Source organism: Dysidea avara, chromosome 1 (assembly GCF_963678975.1).
Source record: "Dysidea avara chromosome 1, odDysAvar1.4, whole genome shotgun sequence".
NCBI lineage: Eukaryota > Metazoa > Porifera > Demospongiae > Dictyoceratida > Dysideidae > Dysidea > Dysidea avara.
Window position 1 is genome coordinate 20530737 of NC_089272.1, and position 21519 is coordinate 20552255.

General features: G+C 39.2%; 1 protein-coding gene across 5 annotated transcripts in view; it reads left to right on the plus strand.

Annotated features, from left to right (window-relative positions):
• The window catches only part of LOC136258726 (1-phosphatidylinositol 4,5-bisphosphate phosphodiesterase beta-1-like), a 160676-nt gene that overhangs the window by 62211 nt on the left and 76946 nt on the right, over positions 1–21519 (plus strand). For all 5 annotated transcript variants that reach the window (XM_066052073.1, XM_066052089.1, XM_066052097.1 and 2 more), the window contains one exon: positions 8270–8351. In XM_066052073.1, coding sequence (XP_065908145.1) covers positions 8270–8351 — 82 coding nt within the window. The remainder of the gene's footprint in view (positions 1–8269; positions 8352–21519) is intronic.

Consider the following 21519-nt stretch of genomic DNA (forward strand, 5'->3'; position numbering starts at 1 on the left):
GATGATTGAGTCCTCTATTCTTTTCTCTGCTGCTCCAATCCTGAAGCTGTGACCACAATATTAAAAAATGGTTATAATATTATGATAATAACAATTAAGAGTCCATATTGCACTCTTATTAAGGACTCTTGACAATATATGTATTTATAGCTGTGTATATAGCAACTGTGAACTAATTAGGCACTTGCGAGTTACTTTACTTTTGAGCATAAGGTGTCTGGATACGAGATACAGTAATTGTCACATGCAGTAAAGATAGATTTATTCTAATAGAACAGTCATGCATACTACACTGTAAATTCATACTTCTGATTTTACAATGATATGAAACAGTCATTAGTATGTATGGCTTTTCATAACACTGTCAGACAAGATGACAGGTGCATCTTTGACTCTCCACTATTCTGCATTAATTTTAATTGCTAGCTCATTTTTAAATATCATCTAAAAATTACCTTTTTACCAATTTGTAGAGCCTATCACTTACAAAAAATGAGTGATATCCACCCCCAAAAACACCTTTGCTGTAAAAAAAGCATGTCCAAGAAACTCCAAGTACCTGGAACCCAATGTAAAAAAAAGCTCAACTGAAGAGAAAATAATTGGTGACTTAAAGAGCTGATATCTGTAGCAGCCAAGAATACAACTAACTACAATTACTAAAGTTTAAATCCATGCAACAACACCTGGCTGTAAAGCAGGTGCATATACAATTATACATGAAATTAAAACTAACTGGCAACTGAAACAGCTGATATCTGAAGTGGCCAAGAATGAATGTTCATATACAACTAATTCAAAATTTTAACATTGAATCTTTATCATTCAGCTGTGTTCTATATTCACTCTTGCTGCATCCTTAAGTAATTCTTTTAATTCTATAATTGGCTGGTAATTTGGCCACCTTTTTTAATAGTGAGTATATAGCTAGAACAAAAAAGGTGGCCAAATTACCAGCCAATTATAGGATTAAAAGAATTACTTAAGGATGTAGCAAGAATGAATATAGAACACAGCTGAGTGATAAAGATTCAATGTTAAAATTTTGAATTAGTTGTATATGAACATTCATTCTTGGCCGCTTCAGATATCAGCTGTTTCAGTTGCCAGTTAGTTTTAATTTCATGTATAATTGTATCTAAACCAAAACAGCCAAGCTGTAAAAAAAAGAGTGCGGCCCCCAAAATGGCCAGGATGAAAAAAGATGTGAAATCCAAGGTGGCGGCCAAGAAATGGCTGTGATGGTAGGTTAATGGCAAAAATTTTAATTATGACAATTCCGGTGAATTTGCATTGCCTCCTCCACTAGGATTCGGCACCAAATTCACCTGAATTGTCGTAATTAAAATTTTTGCCATTAACCTACCGTCACAGCCATTTCTTGGTCGCCACCTTGGATTTCACATCTTTTTTCATCCTGGCCATTTTGGGGGCCGCAGTCTTTTTTTACAGCTTGGCTGTTTTGGTTTAGATGTCACTTCTTTTTGAATTGCAAGCCACAAAGCCAGCCATTAACTGGCTTTGGTACTTCCTTCTAACTTGTTTTTTTTTTCTTTTCTGCAGGAATTGTGGAACAAAAACTGAAACTCCTATTGTTTGTAGCTGAACTCTTTTCAGAGTGACTTGTTTCTAGCTGAACTCTCTACATGGTGATTTGTTTCCAACACATATTTCTACAGGGTGATTTGTTTGTAGCTGAACCCTATAAGGTAACTTGTATCTAGCTGATATCTCTACAGGGTGACTTGTTTGTAGCTGATCTCTCTACAGGGTGATGTGTTTGTAGCTAAACTCTCTACATGATGGTTTCTTTGTACATGTAGCTAAATTTTCTACAAGGTAACTTCTTGTAGCTGATCTCTCTACAGTGTAACTTCTTGTAGCTGATCTCTCTACTGGGTGACTTGTGTCTAGTTGTACACTCTACAAGGAGATTTGTTTGTAGCTGATATCTCTACAGGGTGATTTTTTGTAGCCAAGCTCTCCGCAGGGTGCTTTGTTTGTAGCTGAACTCTCTACAGGATGGTTTTTTTGTAGCTGATGTCGCTACAGGTGACTTGTTTCTAGCTGATCTCTGTACAGGATGGTTTCTTTGTAGCTGAACTCTCTACAGGGTGATTATTTTCTAGCTGAACTCTCTCCAGGGTGATCACTTTACAGCTGAACCCTCTACAAGGTGGCTTCTTCTATCTGATCTCTCTACAGTGTGATTTGTTTGTAGCTGAACTCTCTACAAGGTGACGTTTTCTAGCTGAGCTCTCTCTTGTTTCTAGCTGATCTCTCTACAGGGTGACTTTGTTTCAAGCTGATCTCTGGATGACTTGTTTCTAGCTGATCTCTCTACACGATGACTTGTTTCTAGTTGAACTATCTAGAGGGTTATCTGTTTGTAATTGAACTCTCTACAAGGTGGTTTCTTTGTAGCCGATCTCTCTACAGGGTGACTTGTTTCTAGCTGATCACTGGATGACTTGTTTCTAGTTGATCTCTCTACACAGTGACTTGTTTCTAGCTGAACTCTCTATAGGGATTTCTGTTTGCGATTGAACTCTCTACAGGATGGTTTCTTTGTAGCTGATCTCTCTACCGGGTGACTTGTTTCTAGCTGATCTCTCTACAGGATGACTTTTTCTAGCTGATCTCTCTACACAGTGACTTGTTTCTAGCTGATCTCTCTACAGGATGACTTTTTTCTAGCTGATCTCTCTACACGGTGACTTGTTTCTAGCTGAACTCTCTATAGGGTTTTCTGTTTGTATTTGAACTCTCTACAGGATGGTTTCTATGTAGCTGATCTCTCTACAAGGTGACTTGTTTCTAGCTGATCTCTCTACAGGGTGACTTGTTTCTAGCTGATCTCTGGATGACTTGTTTCTAGCTGATCTCTCTACACGGTGACTTGTTTCTAGCTGATCTCTCTACACGGTGACTTGTTTCTAGCTGATCTCTCTACATGGTGACTTGTTTCTAGCTGAACTCTCTATAGGGTTATCTGTTTGTAATTGAACTTTCTACAGGATGGTTTCTTTGTAGCTGCTCTCTTTACGGGGTGATTTGTTTCTAGCTGATCTCTCTACAGGGTGAACTTGTTTCTGGCTGAACTCTCTACAGATGATTTGTTTGCAGCTGAACTCTCTACATGGTGGTTTCTTTGTAGCTGAACTCCCTACAAGGTGATTTATTCTAGCTGATCTCTCTACAGGGTGATCTGTTCATAGCTGAACTTTCTACAGGGTGATTTGTTTGCAGCTGAACTCTTTATATGATGGTATCTTTGTAGCTGAGCTCTGTACAAGGTAACTTCTTCTAGCTGATCTCTCTATAGGGTGACTTGTGTGTAACTGAACTATCTGCAGGGTGATTTGTTTGTAGTTGAACTCTCTACAAGGTGATTCTTCTAGCTGATCTCTCTACACGATGAATTTTTCTAGCGGAACTCTCTACAGGGTGATTTGTTTGTAGCTGAACTCTCTACAAGGTAACTTCTTCTAGCTGATCTTTCTCCAGGGTAATTTGTTTGTAGCTGAACTCTCTACAGGTGCAGCTGAACTCTCTACATGATGGTTTCTTTGTAGCTGAACTCTCTACAAGGTAACTTCTTCTACTTCTAGCTGATCTCTCTACAGGGTGATTTGTTTCTGAATTCTGTATACAGGTGATTTGTTTGCAGCTGAGTTCTTTACAGAATGTTTTTTTTGTAGCTGAACTCTATACAAGGTAACTTCTTCAAGCTGATGTCTCTACAGGGTCACTAGTTTGTAGCTGAATTCTATACATGTTGGTTTCTTTGTAACTGAACTCTCTACAAGGTAACTCCTTCTAGCTGATCTTTCTACAGGGTGATTTGTTTGTAGCTGAATTCTGTACAGGTGATTTGTTTGCAGCTGAGCTTTTTACAGAATGGTTTCTTTGTAGCTTAACTCTCTACAAGGTAACTTCTTCTAACTGATCTTTCTACAGGGCAATTTGTTTGCAGCTGAATTCTCTACATGGTGGTTTCTTTGTAGCTGAACTCTCTACAAGGTGATTTATTCTAGCTGATCTCTCTACAAGGTGATCTGTTCGTAGCTGAACTTTCTACAGGGTGATTTGTTTGCAGCTGAACTCTTTATATGATATTTTCTTTGTAGCTGATCTCTGTACAAGGTAACTTCTTCTAGCTGATCTCTCTATAGGGTGACTTGCTTGTAGCTGAACTATCTGCAGGGTGATTTGTTTGTAGTTGAACTCTCTACAGGGTGACTTGCTTGTAGCTGAATCGTCTATACGATTAACTGTTTGTAGCTGATCTCCCTACAGAATAATTTGCGATGTCATATAAGTCTATAATGGAGTAAGTTATAAACGTAGCTGAATGCTCTATTAGGGTGACTGTTCTATTAGAGTATCTCGATCTCGCATATGCTACACGTAGTTGGCTTTGGAATCATAACTCAGTGGTTTGTAATCCGATTCTTCTGTACTACTGCAAGGACTTTCTATGATACTTATTTCAGCTACACACCGATTTTCAGCTCACTGCTCTAAGCGGTTTGCCTGGTAGGCGTGAAAACTAATAGTATTTTTATTCGCTGTGCCTAGAGTCACGGCACCGTGACTGGACATTTTTGCTGCTGAAGTCACGGCGCAGTCACCCAGAATTCACACAGTAGTTGTATGAAGGTAAGTTTTTGTTGAGTTTGAGGCGAGCTAGGGTTGGCAGGAGTCTAGTATTCCCCGAGTATTCGACTTAGGGCACGCGCCTAGTAGTATTCCACGAGCATTCAACTTTAGGGGACGCGCCTGGTAGTATGCCCCGAGCATTCGACTTTAAGGGATGTGCCTTGTACTTTAGAGTTAGGGTTAGGTAAGGGTTCAGGTTTAGTTTCTTCTTTACTGGTGTTATTTATATAGGCTTCTTCATGGATGACATATATAAGGTACAAACTAAGGGAAAGGGTAGCTGGAACTGCAGTGATACAGTGGTAGAGCGCTAGGCTAGAGTATGGGACGTCCTGGGTTCTATCCTCGCTTTAGCCAATTTTTTTTTTTCGTTTTCTTAGGTTTTTTGTATAAGTTTTTTTTTTTATTCACGTGATTGCCGTGACTCTAGGCACAGCCTTTTTTATTCATAAAAATCGATCGCGTAATTGTGACACAGGTTAGGTTTTGTGTCATACATGTATCTCGATGGCCTTTAACTGGATTCCTTTCAAACCACAAAAAGGCACTCCTACGATAGTTACTCCATCTACATAGCAATTTTCAGCTCATTCCTTCAAGTGGTTTACCCTGTGGGTGTGACAGACCTTCGACCTTATTTTACGCATATAATCGGTCATAACTCCGTGAATGTTCATCAGATTCCTACCAAACTGTGAACTGAGATTCGCCTTAATGAGCCCTTTAAGTGTGCCAAATTTCAGCCCGATTGGAGCACGCATTTGTGTTTTATGGCGGATTTTGCAAAGTGTGCGAAAAGAAGAAAAAACCGAAGAAAAAAACCCAAACTTTGGCCGTTTGTATCTCGGAAATGGCTGGAGTGATTTTCTTCAAATTTGGTATGTGGACTCCCCTACCTAGCCGACACTTCTGTTGCAACTTTGGTTTCAATCGGATAAGGAATGACAGAGCTACAAAGGTGTGAAAATTGCGTTTACTTTCTTCCTGTAAATATACTCACGGTGTGGCGCGCCAGCTTCTTGGGCCGCACTACACACTACCGTGTGTCTTGATATGCACCTGCTTTACAGCCAGGTGTTGTTGCATGGATTTAAACTTTATTAATTGTAGTTAGTTGCATTCTTGGCCGCTACAGATATCAGCTCTTTAAGTTACCAATTATTTTCTCTTCAGTTGAGCTTTTTTTTACATTGGGTTCCAGGTACTTGTAGTTTCTTGGACGCGCTTTTCTTTTTACAGCAAAGGTGTTTTTGGGGGTGGATACTAGCTAATTAACCCTATCTTGCTTATAAATGAGCTGGCTTACAGATTTCCCTCAGCCACTACCTTGGCAGCTTCCTCAATTTGGGTGGGGCACTTAGTCGAAACATGATCACAGCCAAGCCATTTACCTGGCTCCATAAAGTTTACCAAAATTAATGCCTTCTGTGTATAGGCTACTCCAAATAAATTCTCTGTTTCCAATCCTGCCTTTTGGCGCATTTGCATGCAGGCGGGCAGGTGGTCTATTTCCATTATTCCAGTATGAGATTGGCAGCTTTTCAAGTCATTATTTGATGGTCACAGTCAAAGCTAACTACATAAAGCTTGCTCAAGCTTGTATCTTCATCTTTTAAGTTGCAGTAGTAACACAAATTTAAAATAGTGCTGACTTTATAGCACACTGACTCATGAAGTGACACCATCTCTTGTTTCACAACTTTTTATCGCTTGGATTCCTGCTTAATTTTTAAATTAAATATACTAGTTTGTTTAGTGTTTTTGTTGCAGCATGCAACTTTACACGTGTGACTGTTCTATTAGGGTGACTGCTGTATTAGAGTATCTTGAGTCATATCAAAGGTGTGGTCACTATACCTTGTTTTCACCTAGCTGCCATCATTATAAGGTACAGGTAGACAAATAAGGAGTGTGTGGTCATTATGTTTGAGTTGTGGTCTCAGTATTTGATAGTTATTAGTCAACCTAGATCATTATTGGGCATGGTTTCAAAAGTTGCAGGTATATACTGGGTGTCCAGTACCTTTTATAGTGTAAGCACTTTAAATAATTTTGTGGTGTCTCAATATGCTGCTCAAGGAAAGTGTCGATGTGGAAAATTAATGCCTCAATATGATTTCATTGCATGAAGGAGATGATGACCAGGTTGATTGAAGGTAACAGGAAAGACAAGGCACAGAGGGCACACATTCATCAGGACCCCAAAAGACGCATGCCACTGGTGAGTTTGTTATTGTGGTGTATTATGGTGGCCATATGCTGCTTTGTTTGGCCTCCAACCTTGTGAATGTGGTCAGGCAAGCAGGCGAGAATTGTGACCAGGTATGACAAAACCAGGCTTCCACACACATCCAGATTTCTGACTTTAAAGATCATTAACTCAATGTAGCAGTATACTATCTTTTTTCTAAGTTTGACCTATTATTTTATAATACAATGAAGAAATTGCAGGTCAATAGCATACTGCATGGTAAACTTACAAGCGATTAAGGTCAAAGAATTGCATGTGTGTGGAAGTCTGATTTTGTCAAATCCGGTCACAATTAGTGATTTTAAAACAATTCTATATCCTGTCACCTGTATGTGTTCCTTGTTTTAATGCTGTATTTTGATGTTGCATAGATAGACTAATCTTATTCCTTAAAGGTGATTTTCATTGAGTAAGATGTTTCTAGGATGATTTTTAAAGGTGGCATTTTAGGCGGCGTGTGTCATTTTAGGGGCGATCCCTACTTAAACAGTACTACTGTAGCATTTAATAACAATAAATTATTTATTTAAAAATGAAGTAGGGATCCAAGTTATAACAAGGCATATGAATGATGACTCTGTGGGAAAATCCCTACTTTGGCAATGTAGGGCTATGTTGTAATACCATTATGCATTTACATATCTTGTTTGATGAATAGCTTTTATCATTCATATCCCTACTTCAATTTTAAATTAATTATTTACTATGATATGACTATATATATAGATGGAAATTGTTGAGGGACGAAATTCTCTGGGAGTGGTGGCAGCTTTGTGAAAATGTATGCTTGAGGTCACATGTATCACTTTGATTGCTTGAAGAATTTCATGCTTAAAACATTTTCAAAAACTTTGTCCCTCAAAAAAATTCTGCCTAAATGAGTTTTACACACTAGTTGCTGAATAATACACTGCGACATAGGGTTTTGTTAACCTTATATTTTCCACCATCTCCAACTGCAACAAATGCACAATATTTTGACAGGAGCAATGCTGTAGCAATAATGTACAATAATTTTATGATGATCAGGATGTTTAATGATATGTAAATCAGTATCAAAGTGAAAACCATCTGGGAGAAAATCTAACATAGTAGGCTGTAGGCTATCTTATATGCATACATACGTATACTTGGTGTATGACTATACATTTAATGTGAATGCATATACTATGTATTTGTATCTTTACTTTCAGAGAAATGTGGATGCTAGGTGTAATGGTAGAATGTTGAAGTGAGGGAGCTAGAATAACCATGGGGTGTGGGGGTGTTATAAGACCCCCAGGAAACCATAATCATGTTTTCTTTTTATGATATGCTTCATTGTGCATTGCCTTCAGCCAAGTTGTTTATTTTTAGATCTCATGTGAAAAAGAATGCTATACTTAGTTCTTCAAGAGTAAATGATATGAGCCATATACCTTCAATTTTAAAACCACAGGTATTTTGTAATCACTTGATAATTAAAGTTATGTATTCATTAATAATTTTCATACACAATATATTTGTTTAAAACAAGTGGGCTGAATTCAATTGTGGGTTGCATGGCACATACTTTCCTGAAATTTGTATTTTTGGTGTCTGTGTACATGTCTGTTTCACTATACAGCATGAACAAAACCATATGTGTGACAAGAACTCCACATTTTTCAGATTCTATCATACGGTACGGTAGTACTGTATAATAGGGGTCACAGAGGTTTGGACTTTCTTGCCCAAAAATAACAACAGAAACAAGCCTCACTTTTCCTTCATGACAGCTCTGCAGTATTGGATAGACATAACCTGCTTGAGAACAATCCCAAACCTTTCAAACAAGTTTCTATAATTTTTTAAACTGACTAGTGTAGCTGCTGTTATTTGTATGTTCCCTAGTCAAACGTAAGTTTCTTTTCACTTCCTTCATTACATTTTCTTAATCTAGGTAGCCAGAGAAATGGTCTATCAAAGTTTCAGCTCTGGAATCCGAGAGCTTTAGAAGCTATAGAAGTACAAAGTGATAACAACAGAAAGATCAATTTGTACTGTGATAATATGGAAAATAAAACTACAGGCACTTAATTAAGTGATCATAACTTACAAATGCAGTCTTGCACAAAGATGTAGCCTATGCCATCACATTCCCATAAACAGGCAAATTCATTGCTGGGTAAGTTAAGATTTCCAGATACTTTCTATGACCAGGGCATAAGCGAAAACTGTGGGACAAATAAATACCAGGTTTCCCCCTCACCAATAACAATTATGAGCATTAGTGTTGAACTGCATGTCCAACACTAATGCTCATAATTGTCATTGGTGAGGGGGAAGCCTGGTATTTATTACCTTGGCTGCGTCCCCTTGTAATTGTGCTCTGAGGTAGTTCAGTTTTTGAACGTTGCTTAATAGTTGATAGTGGCATCAATACTGTCCCAAAATGGTTGCCACATTAGGGGATCCCCAGTAAACATTTGGATATTAAGTTTAGGCAAATGATTCATGTTGTACGTATCCAGAGACTGCGTTCTGTGGGGATGTAGTGGCCAGTGGGTGGCTGTCACAGAGTGTCTTCTGTGTGAGTTAGGTCTCTTTGTTCAGTGGCAGAGTGTGAACTAGTCGAGGAGTGACAAGGTTGGTAGAACATCTGTGGTACTGGTTTGGAAGGGTGAGTTGTTTGAGAACGAAGGAGAAACTGGAGTTGAGCTCAATGGAATTTCTTTGCACTTGTAGATTTCTGTCTCTAATTCTTCATCAATCAACACTGCTATTTTTCCATCGAAGTTGGTCAAAACATCTTTCATGCTTTGTAAACCGTCTAATGTAGCAGTCAAAGTGAAACTCTGTTAGTGGCTCACTACTGTCCTTCTCTAATGTTTCAATGACACTTGTGAGAGTCTTAGTGAGATGTGATCGGTGTGTGCAACGGGAGGTGCGAACTTTCTTGAATTTCTCCATGATGATCGAACTGCTGATTACATAGCGGACTGGTCGCAGCATCAAAAGTATGAGGGAATTTCTCGATAACAACACTGGTTTGCTTGATACAAGTAGGATTAGGAAGACGATAGAAATGTCACAATAAATAAAGACATAAATAATGTTTGAGGAAGCTACAAGGCCTGAGGCTTCGCACTCACCGGGAATAGAATCCATGTTGTATGAAGAGACAATAGTATAATGGGTGGGTGTTTTTTGTGGAAGTGATAGAAATGGTATGATGATTCTATTTAATGCCAATCAAAACAGTTAGCATGTGACGCCCACTACAAAGCAGTTAATCGACCAGGCAGATTCAAATAGCTATTTAGACGAGTGAACTACTGCACATTTGTTTTTGAAAGTGTTGCCAGCTGGCACACTAAGTCTCAAGTCACCATGCTAGCTGTCAGTGGATGTGTTCCGTGCAAAGAACAAGATTACAAAGCTGCTATGCCGGACACCAATACGAAGGAAGTTTGCCATGCCAGCTGCACAAGAACAAGATTAATAGTGGTACGTATGTTTGTTTGTATTGTTTACCTATATTTTATATTTTTTCTGGCTTGCTAGGTTTGGTTGGCTTGGCTGTCTGTTTGTACTAATGTATTGTAAAGAGCATAGGATGTTTTAATGTTTTCTTGTATTGTTTACTTAATTGTATTGTATTTTTTCCTTTACCTGGCTTACTAGGCTCTGGCAGGCTCGGCTGTCTTCCTTTATCTGGTTCACCTGGCTTGCATACTCTTTTATTAACTACTGCAGTATTGTGTATCTCCTGCAAGTTGTGTATGCACATAGTGTGTACCCATCACTGTGCCATTGCCACTCTATTGATGAACTGTATTTAGCTACCGGTGACCTCTAGTTGATGTTGATAACATGCTGAATATTGGCCACGTTTTATAGTTGTAACATGGGCACAATTGATTTGCCTGATATTTATGCCCAAAGCCAAGTGCACAGCCCAAGGGGTGCGGGCATACATATGAGGCAAATCACAAGTGCCCATATTACAGCTAATATGTACACTTCTGTTCAGGCTGATAGCCTTGATGCCAATATGAGTGTAACCACTGGATTCATTTTATATGCATGCCTGAAAGATTCGATTTTGGTTAGGCAGCAAATAACATTGTAGCTACGATCGTTATAATAAATGGACGAGTCCTATGGATATTACAGAAAAGTCAAGTAGGGCAAATTTCGGGGAATTTGCAAGTGTTTTAATGCTTTCGTGTTATGTGAAAACTAATCACAATGTATACTAAAGACCTAATTAAAGGTGTAAGCTTCATTATAGAGTGGTTAACTTGTGTCGTCCGTAGTGTGGGCTTGTCCACATTCAAAAACATGCTGAAACGCTTGTGAATGCACTGTAAGACTAGTTCTCACTTTTAAGTAACATTTCCCAACTTGTAGAATGGCAAGGATACTGAAATGCCTCCATTTGAGTACTTCTTGCAGCAACGCTTTAATTTGTGGTAGTCATCACATGAGCATTAATTTATTCCCACAATCAATTTCGGTCTAAGCTTGTATAAAGCAAACAGAGGGTGGTACCACTACATCATCCATATCAAGGCCATGCCTGCTTTGATGAAAGTGTACACCGGTGTACATTTAGATGTCTCCCTGTAAAGAGGTATACATGGCAAATGTATCCTCTGGAATTCCTTTGATCTTAGGTGTCAAGGTGTTACATAGCTGAATAATTTTCATCTTCGGTGATGTTGCCAGCAATGTATTGCTGCATACAATACTGCAATAATGTATAGTTCTCTCCTGTATATTTTGTATGCATATATACTGTGTACATATCACTGTGCCATTGCCACACCAATGGTGTACCGGCACTTAGCTATACTGGTGGCCTCTAGTTACAATGATACTATTGTGTTATATCTGTCACTATTGTGATCATATTGAGTTGATTTTGGATCATAATTATTTTGATTGTGCCTTCACCACCTAGTTGCATGCATAGTCTCACCAGGGGTCATCGTGTTGGTGTGTGTACTTGGTTGTATGTGACCCGGTCCTAGTAATTATACAACCAAGTACTAAAGATAATAAGAAAAGCGGTTAAAATTACAGGCTGTACGTCATAAATAAATAATTAATAAATAAATAAACATTGTTTGAGAAAGCTACAAGGCCTAAGGTTTTGCACTCACTGGGAATAGAATCCATGTTGTATGAAGAGACAGTCATATAATGAGTGGGTGTTTTCGTGGAGGTGATAGAAACAGTATGATGACTCTATTTAACGCTGATCAAAACAGCTAGCATGTGATTCCCACTACTAATCGACCAGGCGGATTATAGACGAGTGAACTACTGTTCATTTGTGTTTGAAAGTGTTGCCAGCTGGCACACTAAGTCTCAAGTCGCCATGCCAGCTGCCAGTGGATGCACTCTGTGTAAAAACAAGGTAATTAATGCCACTACATGGACACCAATATGAAGGAAGTTTGACATGCCAGTTGCACAAGAACAGAATTAATAGTGGTATGTTTGCTTGTATTGTTTACTTGTATTTTTTTTTCTGGCTTACTAGGCTCTGGCTGGCTTGGCTGTCTGTTTGTACAAATGTATTAATTGTAAAGAGCATGGTATGTTTTAAGTAATATTTGTAACACACCCATGAGGTTTGTATCTGATTTGTAAACACAACACCAGAGGGCCGCAGTCCCAAGGGTGGAGTGTTTACAAATCAGATACAAACCGAATGGATGTGTTCTAACTGATTTGTGGTATGGGGCATGTGCAGATCAAAGGCACCCATTTGTAACACGGAAGGAACAAGAACGCAAAGCTAATATTGGCTACAATACCGCTGAGCGCTAAGGAACGATTTTACTCACTAATTACTGTCCTTAGTGGTTAGTTAATTCATTGTTAGCTAGCTTATTCATTGGTAGCGCGTTTGTTATGCACGAGCGCAAAGTGCCATCATCTCCAATCGTGGTCTGCTTCCATTTGAGGTCTAACCCTTACCCACCCCACCCCACCAACCCCCACCCTCCACCCCTTTGTGAGCACTTGTGATACTACTTCACTCGTCCAACTGCTCAGATTTTCTATCTTATTTGGCAGGAAACTCTGCAAGCAGCTACAAGTACTGGGAGTGGCCTGAAAGGTAATACATTGATGTATCTTTTGTGTAAATTTCATACGCATGCTTGCTATCCTTGGAGAGTTATGCTTGCTTGAATTCTTTAAAACTGTTTATCTCGAAACTTCTAATGTGCGATTTGGATCGTTTTTCCGAAATCCAGTCACATATATTGTTGCATACAGTTCCTCATGATTGTAATTGCATATATCACTTATGTTTGCTACTGTGTATATGCATCTTTCCCACCCACATACACTGTACTGGTCATGCCACAGCAAAATAGTGTTCCAATACTACATATTCTAACCCCGTCTTTATTCAGTATTGGAACAACTATTTAAAAAACTCCTTATAACGAGACAAAACGAGCCTCAAATCTGTAAATGACTCTAATGTTATTTACTATTGGGGGTTGTGGTCTGTTTTTGTTTGAGCCAAGATAGAATATTTGGACTATTAGTTCCAACACCTAAACATAGACGGAATAAATACGGTCAGTATTTGTGCATGAATTATGCTGTGTGCGCTGTTTGTACATGTCCCATTGGTGGTTGTACTTGGTTGTATGTGCCTAGTAATAATTATACAACCAAGTACCAAAAATAATAAGAAATGCAGTCGAGATTATGTAATAAATAATGAAATGAATAATAAATAAATAAATAATAAACAAATAAATAATGTTGAGAAAACTACAAGGCCAAAGGCTTCGCACTCACCAGGAATAGAATCCATGTTGAATGAAGAGACAATCGTATAATGGGTGGGTGTTTTCGTGGAGGTGATAGAAACGTACGATGATTCTATTTAATGCCAATCAAAACCCTAGCACATGATTCCGATTAATTGACCAGGCGCAGCAGTCTAGACGAAGAACTACAGATAATTTATTTTTGAAAGTGTTGCCTGCTGGCACACTAGCCTCAAGTCACCATGCCAACTGCCAGTGGATTCATTCACCTAAAGAAAATCTAATTCAAAACAGCCAAGCTGTAAAAAATAGTGCGGCCCTCAGAAAGGCTATGGTGAAAAGATATGAAATCCAAGGTGACGGCCAAGGAATGGCTGTGATGGTAGGTTAATGGTAAAAATTTTAATAATGACAATTCAGGTGAATTTGTTGCCACTTGGTCTTGGCACAAAATTCATCTGAATTATCGTTATTAAATTTTTTACCATTAACCTACCATTTCTTGGCCGCCACCTTGGATTTCACATCTTTTTTCACCATAGCCTTTCTGAGGGCCGCACTATTTTTTACAGCTTTGCTGTTTTGGATTAGATTTCACTTCTTTTTGTATTTGTATACCCCAGGCTTTTTAACCTATCTTTTTTTTTCTTTACCAGAGGAAAAAGAAAAGGATGAAGCAGATTTAAATACTTTAACTAATTCTGATTTTATCATTAATTGTACAAATTATATGTATCATGCATGCATTTATTACATGTCAATTTTTCCCTACGGATAACTTGTTTGCAGCTGATCTCTCTACTGGGTGACTAGAAAAGTAGCTGAACTCTCTACAGGGTGATTTGCTTGTAGATGAACTCTCTACAGGATCAAGACACACGGTAGTGTGTCGTGCAGCCCAAGAAGCCGGCGTGCCACCCGTGAGTATATTAACAGGAAGAAAGAAAACGCAATTTTCACACCTATGTAGCTCTGTGATCCCTTATCCGATTGGAACCAAATTTGCTACAGACGTGCCAGCCAGCTAGGGGAGTCTACACACCAAATTTGAAGAAAATCGCTCCAGCCATTTCCGAGATACGAGCGAACAAAATTTCGTTTTAATTTCTTCGTTTTTTTCTTCTACTTCTTCATTTCGCACACTTCGCAAAATCCGCCATAAAACACGAATGCGTGCTCGGATCGGGCTGAAAGTTGGCACACTTAAAGGGCTCATTAAGGCGGATCTCTGTACCAACTTTGGTAGGAATCCGATGAACATTCACGGAGTTATGACTGATTATTTGCGTAAAATAAGGTCGAAGGTCTGTCATGCCTGCAGGGTAAACACCTTTGAAGAATCAGTTGAAAATTGATATGTAGATGGAGCAACCATCGTAGGAGTGCCTTTTTGTGGTTTGAAAGGAATTGGGATAAAGACCATGGAGATATGATACAAAACCCGACCTGTGTCAAAATTACGCGATCGATTTTTATGAATAAAAAAACTATTAGTTTTCGTGTCTACCAGGCAAACCGCTTAGAGCAACGAGCTGAAAATCAGTATGTAGCTGGAATAATCATCATAGAAAGTCCTTGCAGTAGTACAGAAGAATCGGATTACAAACCACTGAGTTATGATTCGAAAGACAACTACGTGTAACAAATGCGAGATCGAGGTACTCTAATAGAACAGCAGTCACCCTAATAAAGCATTCAGCTGCATTTATAATTTACTCAATTATATTACATTGCAAGTTATTCTGTAGGGAATTCAGCTACAAACAAGTCACCCTGTAGTCAGATCAGCCAGAAGAAGGTACCTAATAGAGAGTTCAGCTACAAAGAAACCATCATGTAGAGAGTTCAGCTCAAACAAAATGCCCTGTAGAGAGATCAGCTAGAAGAAGTTACCTTGTAGAGAGTTCAGTTACAAAGAAACAATCATGCAAAGAGTTCAGCTGCAAACAAATCACCCAGTAGAAAGTTCCGCTATGAACAGATCACACTGTAGAGAGTTCAGTTAGAAACAAGTCATCTTGTAGAGAGATCAGCTAGAAGAAGTTACCTTGTAGGGAGTTCAGCTACGAACAGATCACCCTGTAGAGAGTTCAGCTACAAACAAATCACCCTGTAAAGAGTTCAGCTACAAACAAATCACACTGTAGAGAGTTCAGTTAGAAACAAGTCATCTTGTAGAGAGATCAGCTAGAAGAAGTCACATTGTAGAGAGTTCAGCTACAAAGAAACTACCATGTAGAGAGTTCAGCTGCAAGCAAATCACCCTGTAGAGAACTCAGCTACAAACAAATATTCCCTGTAGAAAGATCAGCTAGAAGAGTTACCTTGTAGGGAGTTCAGCTACGAACAGATCACCCTGTAGAGAGTTCAGCTACAAACAAATCACCATGTAGAGAGTTCAGCTGCAAAAAAATCAATCACTCTGTAGAGAGTTCAGCTAGAAGAAGTCACCTTGTAGAGAGTTCAGCTGCAAATAAATCACCTTGTAGAGAATTCAGCTACAAACAAATCACCCTGTAGAAAGATCAGCTAGAAGAAGTTACCTTGTAGAGAGTTCAGCTACAAAGAAACCACCATGTAGAGAGTTCAGCTGCAAACAAATCACCTGTAGAGAGTTCAGCTAGAAACAAGTCACCCTGTAGAGAGATCAGCTAGAAACAAGTCACCCTGTAGAGAGTTCAGCTAGAAGAAGTCACATTGTAGAGAGTTCAGCTACAAAGAAACTACCATGTAGAGAGTTCAGCTGCAAACAAACACCCTGTAGAGAACTCAGCTACAAACAAATCGCCTGTAGAAAGATTAGCTAGAAGAAGTTACCTTGTAGGGAGTTCAGCTACAAACAAATCACCCTGTAGAGAGTTCAGCTACAAAGAAATCATCATGTAGAGAGTTCAGCTGCAAACAAATCATCCTGTAGAGAGTTCAGCTATGAAAAGATCACCCTGTAGAGAGTTCAGCTAGAAGAAGTCACCTTTTAGAGAGTTCAGCTACAAAGCAACCACCATGTAGAGAGTTTAGCTGCAAAAAAAATTAATCACTCTGTAGAGAGTTCAGCTAGAAGAAGTCACCTTGTAGAGAGTTCAGCTGCAAATGAATCACCCTGTAGAGAATCCAGCTACAAACAAATCACCCTGTAGAAAGATCAGCTAGAAGAAGTTACCTTGTAGAGAGTTCAGCTACAAAGAAACCATCATGTAGAGAGTTCAACTGCAAACAAATCACCTGTAGAGAGTTCAGCTAGAAACAAGTCCCCCTGTAGAGAGATCAGCTAGACACAAGTCACCCTGTAGAGAGTTCAGCTAGAAGAAGTCACATTGTAGAGAGTTCAGCTACAATGAAACTCCCATGTAGAGAGTTCAGCGGCAAACAAATCAACCTGTAGAGAACTCAGCTACAAACAAATATACCCTGTAAAAATATCAGCTAGAAGAAGTTACCTTGTAGAGAGTTCAGCTACAAAGAAACCACCATGTAGAGAGTTCAGCTGCAAACAAATCACCTGTAGAGAGTTCAGCTAGAAACAAGTCACCCTGTAGAGAGTTCAGCTAGAAGAAGTCACATTGTAGAGAGTTCAGCTACAAAGAAACTACCATGCAGAGAGTTCAGCTGCAAACAAATCACCTTGTAGAAAGTTCAGCTATGAACAGATCACCCTGTAGAGAGATCAGCTAGAAACAAGTCACCCTGTAGAGAGTTCAGCTAGAAGAAGTTACCTTGTAGAGAGTTCAGCTACAAAGAAACCACCATGTAGAGAGTTCAGCTGCAAACAAATCACCCAGTAGAAAGTTCAGCTATGAACAGATCACCATGTTGAGAGTTTAGTTAGAAACAAGTCATCCTGTAGAGAGATCACCTAGAAGTATCACCTTGTAGAGAGTTCAGCTACAAACAAGTCATCCTGTAGAGAGATCAATGCAGCTAGAAGAGGTTACCTTGTAGAGAGTTCAGCTACAAAGAAACCACCATGTAGAGAGTTCAGCTGCAAACAAATCACCCAGTAGAAAGTTCAGCTATGAACAGATCACCCTGTTGAGAGTTTAGTTAGAAACAAGTCATCCTGTAGAGAGATCACCTAGAAGTTTCACCTTGTAGAGAGTTCAGCTACAAACAAATCACCTGTAGAGAGCTCAGCTACAAAGAAATCATCATGTAGAGAGTTCAGCTGCAAACAAATCATCCTGTAGAGAGTTCAGCTCTGAAAAGATCACCCTGTAGAGAGTTCAGCTATAAGAAGTCACCTTTTGGAGAGTTCAGCTACAAAGCAACCATCATGTAGAGAGTTCAGCTGCAAACAAATCACCCTGTAGAGAATTCAGCTGCAAACAAATCTCCCTGTAGAGAGACCAGCTAGAAACGAGTCACCCTGTAGACAGATCAGCTAGAAGAAGTTACCTTGTAGAGAATTCAGCTGCAAACAAATCACCCCATAGAGAATTCGACTACAAACAGATAACCCTGCAGAGAGTTCAGCTAGAGTCAAGTCACCCTGTAGAGAGAATCTAATCAAAAACAGCCAAGCTGTAAAAAAAAGGTGCGGCCCCCAAAAAGGCCATGGTGAAAAAAGATGTGAAATCCAAGGTGGCGGCCAAGAAATGGCTGTGATGGTAGGTTAATGGTTACATTTTAATAATGACAATTCAGGTGAATTTGGTGCCAAGACCAAGCGGCACAAAATTCACCTGAATTGTCGTTATTAAAATGTAACCATTAACCTACCATCACAGCTATTTCTTGGCCGCCACCTTGGATTTCACATCTTTTTTCACCATGGCCTTTTTGGGGGCCGCACCTTTTTTTACAGCTTGGCTGTTTTTGATTAGATATCACTTATTTTTGTATTTGTATACTGCAAAGCTGGCCTATGGCTGGCTTTGGGGCTCTTTAACCCATGTGTTTTTTTCTTTACTACAGGAAGAAGAAAAGAACTTAAAGAAGAATTTTAGTACTTCAATAATTTTTTGATTTTATTAGTAATTATACAAATTATATACATATATTTATTACATGCCCATTATTCCCCACAGGATATTTTTTTGCAGCTGATCTCTCTACTGGGTGACTTGAAATGTAGCTGAACTATATACAGGATGGTTTCTTTATAGCTGAACTCTCTACAAGGTAACCTCTTCTAGCTGGTCTCTCTACAGGGTATTTTGTTTCTAGCTGAACTCTCTACAGGTGATTTGTTTGCAGCTAAACTCTCTACATGGTGGTGTCTTTGTAGCCGAACTCTCTACATGATGGTTTCTTTGTAGCTGAACTCTCTACAAGGTGACTTCGTCCAGCTGATCTCTCTACGGGGTGATTAGTTTCTAGCTGAACTCTCTACAGGTGATTTGTTTGCAGCTAAACTCTCTACATGGTGGTTTCTTTGTAGCTGAACTCCCTACATGAAGGTTTCTTTGTAGCTGAACTCTCTACAAGGTAACTTCTTCTCTACAGGGTGATTTGTTGTAGTTGAATTCTCTACAAGGTGGTTTGTATGAGGCTGAACTCTCTACATGGCGGTTTCTTTGTAGCTGAACTCTCTACAGAGTGATTTGTTTGCAGCTGAACTCTCTACATGATGGTTTCTTTGTAACTGAACACTCTACAAGGTGACTTCTTCTAGCTGATCTTTCTACAGGGTGAATTGTTGTAGCTGAACTATCTACAAGGTAACTTCTTCTAGCTGATCTCTATACAGGGTAATTTGTTTGTAGTTGAATTCTATGCAGGTGGTTTCTTTGTAGCTGAACTCTGTACATGATGGTTTCTTTGTAGCTGAACTCTTTACAAGGTGACTTCTTCTAGCTGAAGTCTCTACGGGGTAATTTCTTTGTAGCTGAACTCTCTATATGATGGTTTCTTTGTAACTGAACTCTCTACAAGGTAACTTCTTCTAGCTGATCTTTCTACTGGGTGATTTGTTTGCAGCTGAACTCTCTACATGGTGGTTTCTTTGTTGCTGAACTCTCTACAAGGTGAATTCTTCTACCTGATCTCTCTACAGGGTGATTTGTTTGTAACTGAACTCTGTACAAGTGCGTTTTTGTGGGTGATCTCACTGCAGGTTGATTTGTTTGTAGCTGAACTCACTAAAGGGTGATTTTGCTTGTAGCTGAACTCCTTGCATTGTATCTAGTTTCTAGCTGATCTCTCTACAGGGTGATTTGTTTGTAGCTGATCTCTCTACAAGTTGATTTGTGTGTAGCTGATCTATCTGCAGGTTGATTAATTTGCAGCCGATCTCTCTACAAGGTAATTTGTTTGTAGCTGAACTGTCTGTAAAGTGATTTATTTGTAGCTGATCTCTCTGCAGGTTGATTTGTTTTAGCTGAACTCTCTACAGGGTGATTTACTTGTGTAGCTGAACTCCTTACATTGTGTCTAGTTTCTAGCTGATCTCTCTACAGGGTGATTTGTTTGTAGCTGATCTCTCTACAAGTTGATTTGTGTGTAGCTGATCTTTCTACTGGTTGATTTGTTTGTAGCCGATCTCTCTACAGGGTAATTTGTTTGTAGCTGAACTCTGTACAAGGTGCTTTTTTGTAGGTGATCTCACTGCAGGTTGATTTGTTTGTAGCTGAACTCACTAAAGGGTGATTTGCTTGTAGCTGAACTCCTTACATTGTGTCTAGTTTCTAGCTGATCTCTCTAAGGGTGATTTGTTTGTAGCTGAACTCTCTATAAGGTGATTTGTTTGCAGCTGAACTCTCTACATGGTGGTTTCTTTGTTGCTGAACTATCTACAGGGTGTTTTGCTTGTAGCTACTCTCTACAGGGTGATTTGTTTCTAGCTTATCTCTCTACAGGTTGATTTGTGTGTAACTGATCTCTCTACAAGCTGATTTGTTTGTAGCTGAATTCTCTGCAAAGTGTTTTGTTTGTAGCTTACCTCTCTTCAGGGTGATTTGTTTCTAGCTGATCTCTCTACAGGGTGATTTTTTTGTAGTTGACCTCTCTTCAGGGTGATTTGTTTCTAGCTGATATCTCTACAGGGTGATTTTTTGTAGCTGACCTCTCTTCAGGGTGATTTGTTTCTAGCTGATCGCTCTACAGGTTGGTTTGTTTGTAGCTGAACTCTCTACACGGTGATTTGCTTGTAGCTGAACTCCTTACATTGTGTCTAGTTTCTAGCTGATCTCTCTACAGGGTGATTTGTTTGTAGCTGATCTCTCTACAAGTTGAATTGTGTGTAGCTGATCTCTCTGCAGGTTGATTTGTTTGTAGCCGATCTCTCTACAAGGTAATTTATTTGTAGCTGAACTGTCTAAAAGGTGATTTGTTTGTAGGTGATCTCTCTGCAGGTTGATTTGTTTTAGCTGAACTCTCTACAGGGTGATTTATTTGTAGCTGAACTCCTTACATTGTGTGTAGTTTCTAGCTGATCTCTCTACAGGGTGATTTGTTTGAAGTTGATCTCTCTACAAGTTGATTTGTGTGTAGCCGATCTCTCTGCAGGTTGATTTGTTTGTAGACAATCTCTCTATAGGGTAATTTGTTTGTAGCTGAACTCTCTATAAGGTGATTTGTTTGTAGTTGATCTCTCTGCAGGTTGATTTGTTTTAGCTGAACTCTCTACAGGCTGATTTGTTTGTAGCCGATCTCTCTACAGGGTAATTTGTTTGTAGCTGAACTCTCTACATGGTGGTTTCTTTGTTGCTGAACTCTCTACAGGGTGTTTTGCTTGTAGCTGATCTCTCTACAGAGCAATTTGTTTGTAGCTGATCTCTCTACAGGGTGATTTTTTTGTAGCTGACCTCTCTTCAGGGTGATTTGTTTCTAGCTGATCTCTCTACAGGGTGATTTTTTGTAGCTGACCTCTCTTCAGGGTGATTTGTTTCTAGCTGATTGCTCTAC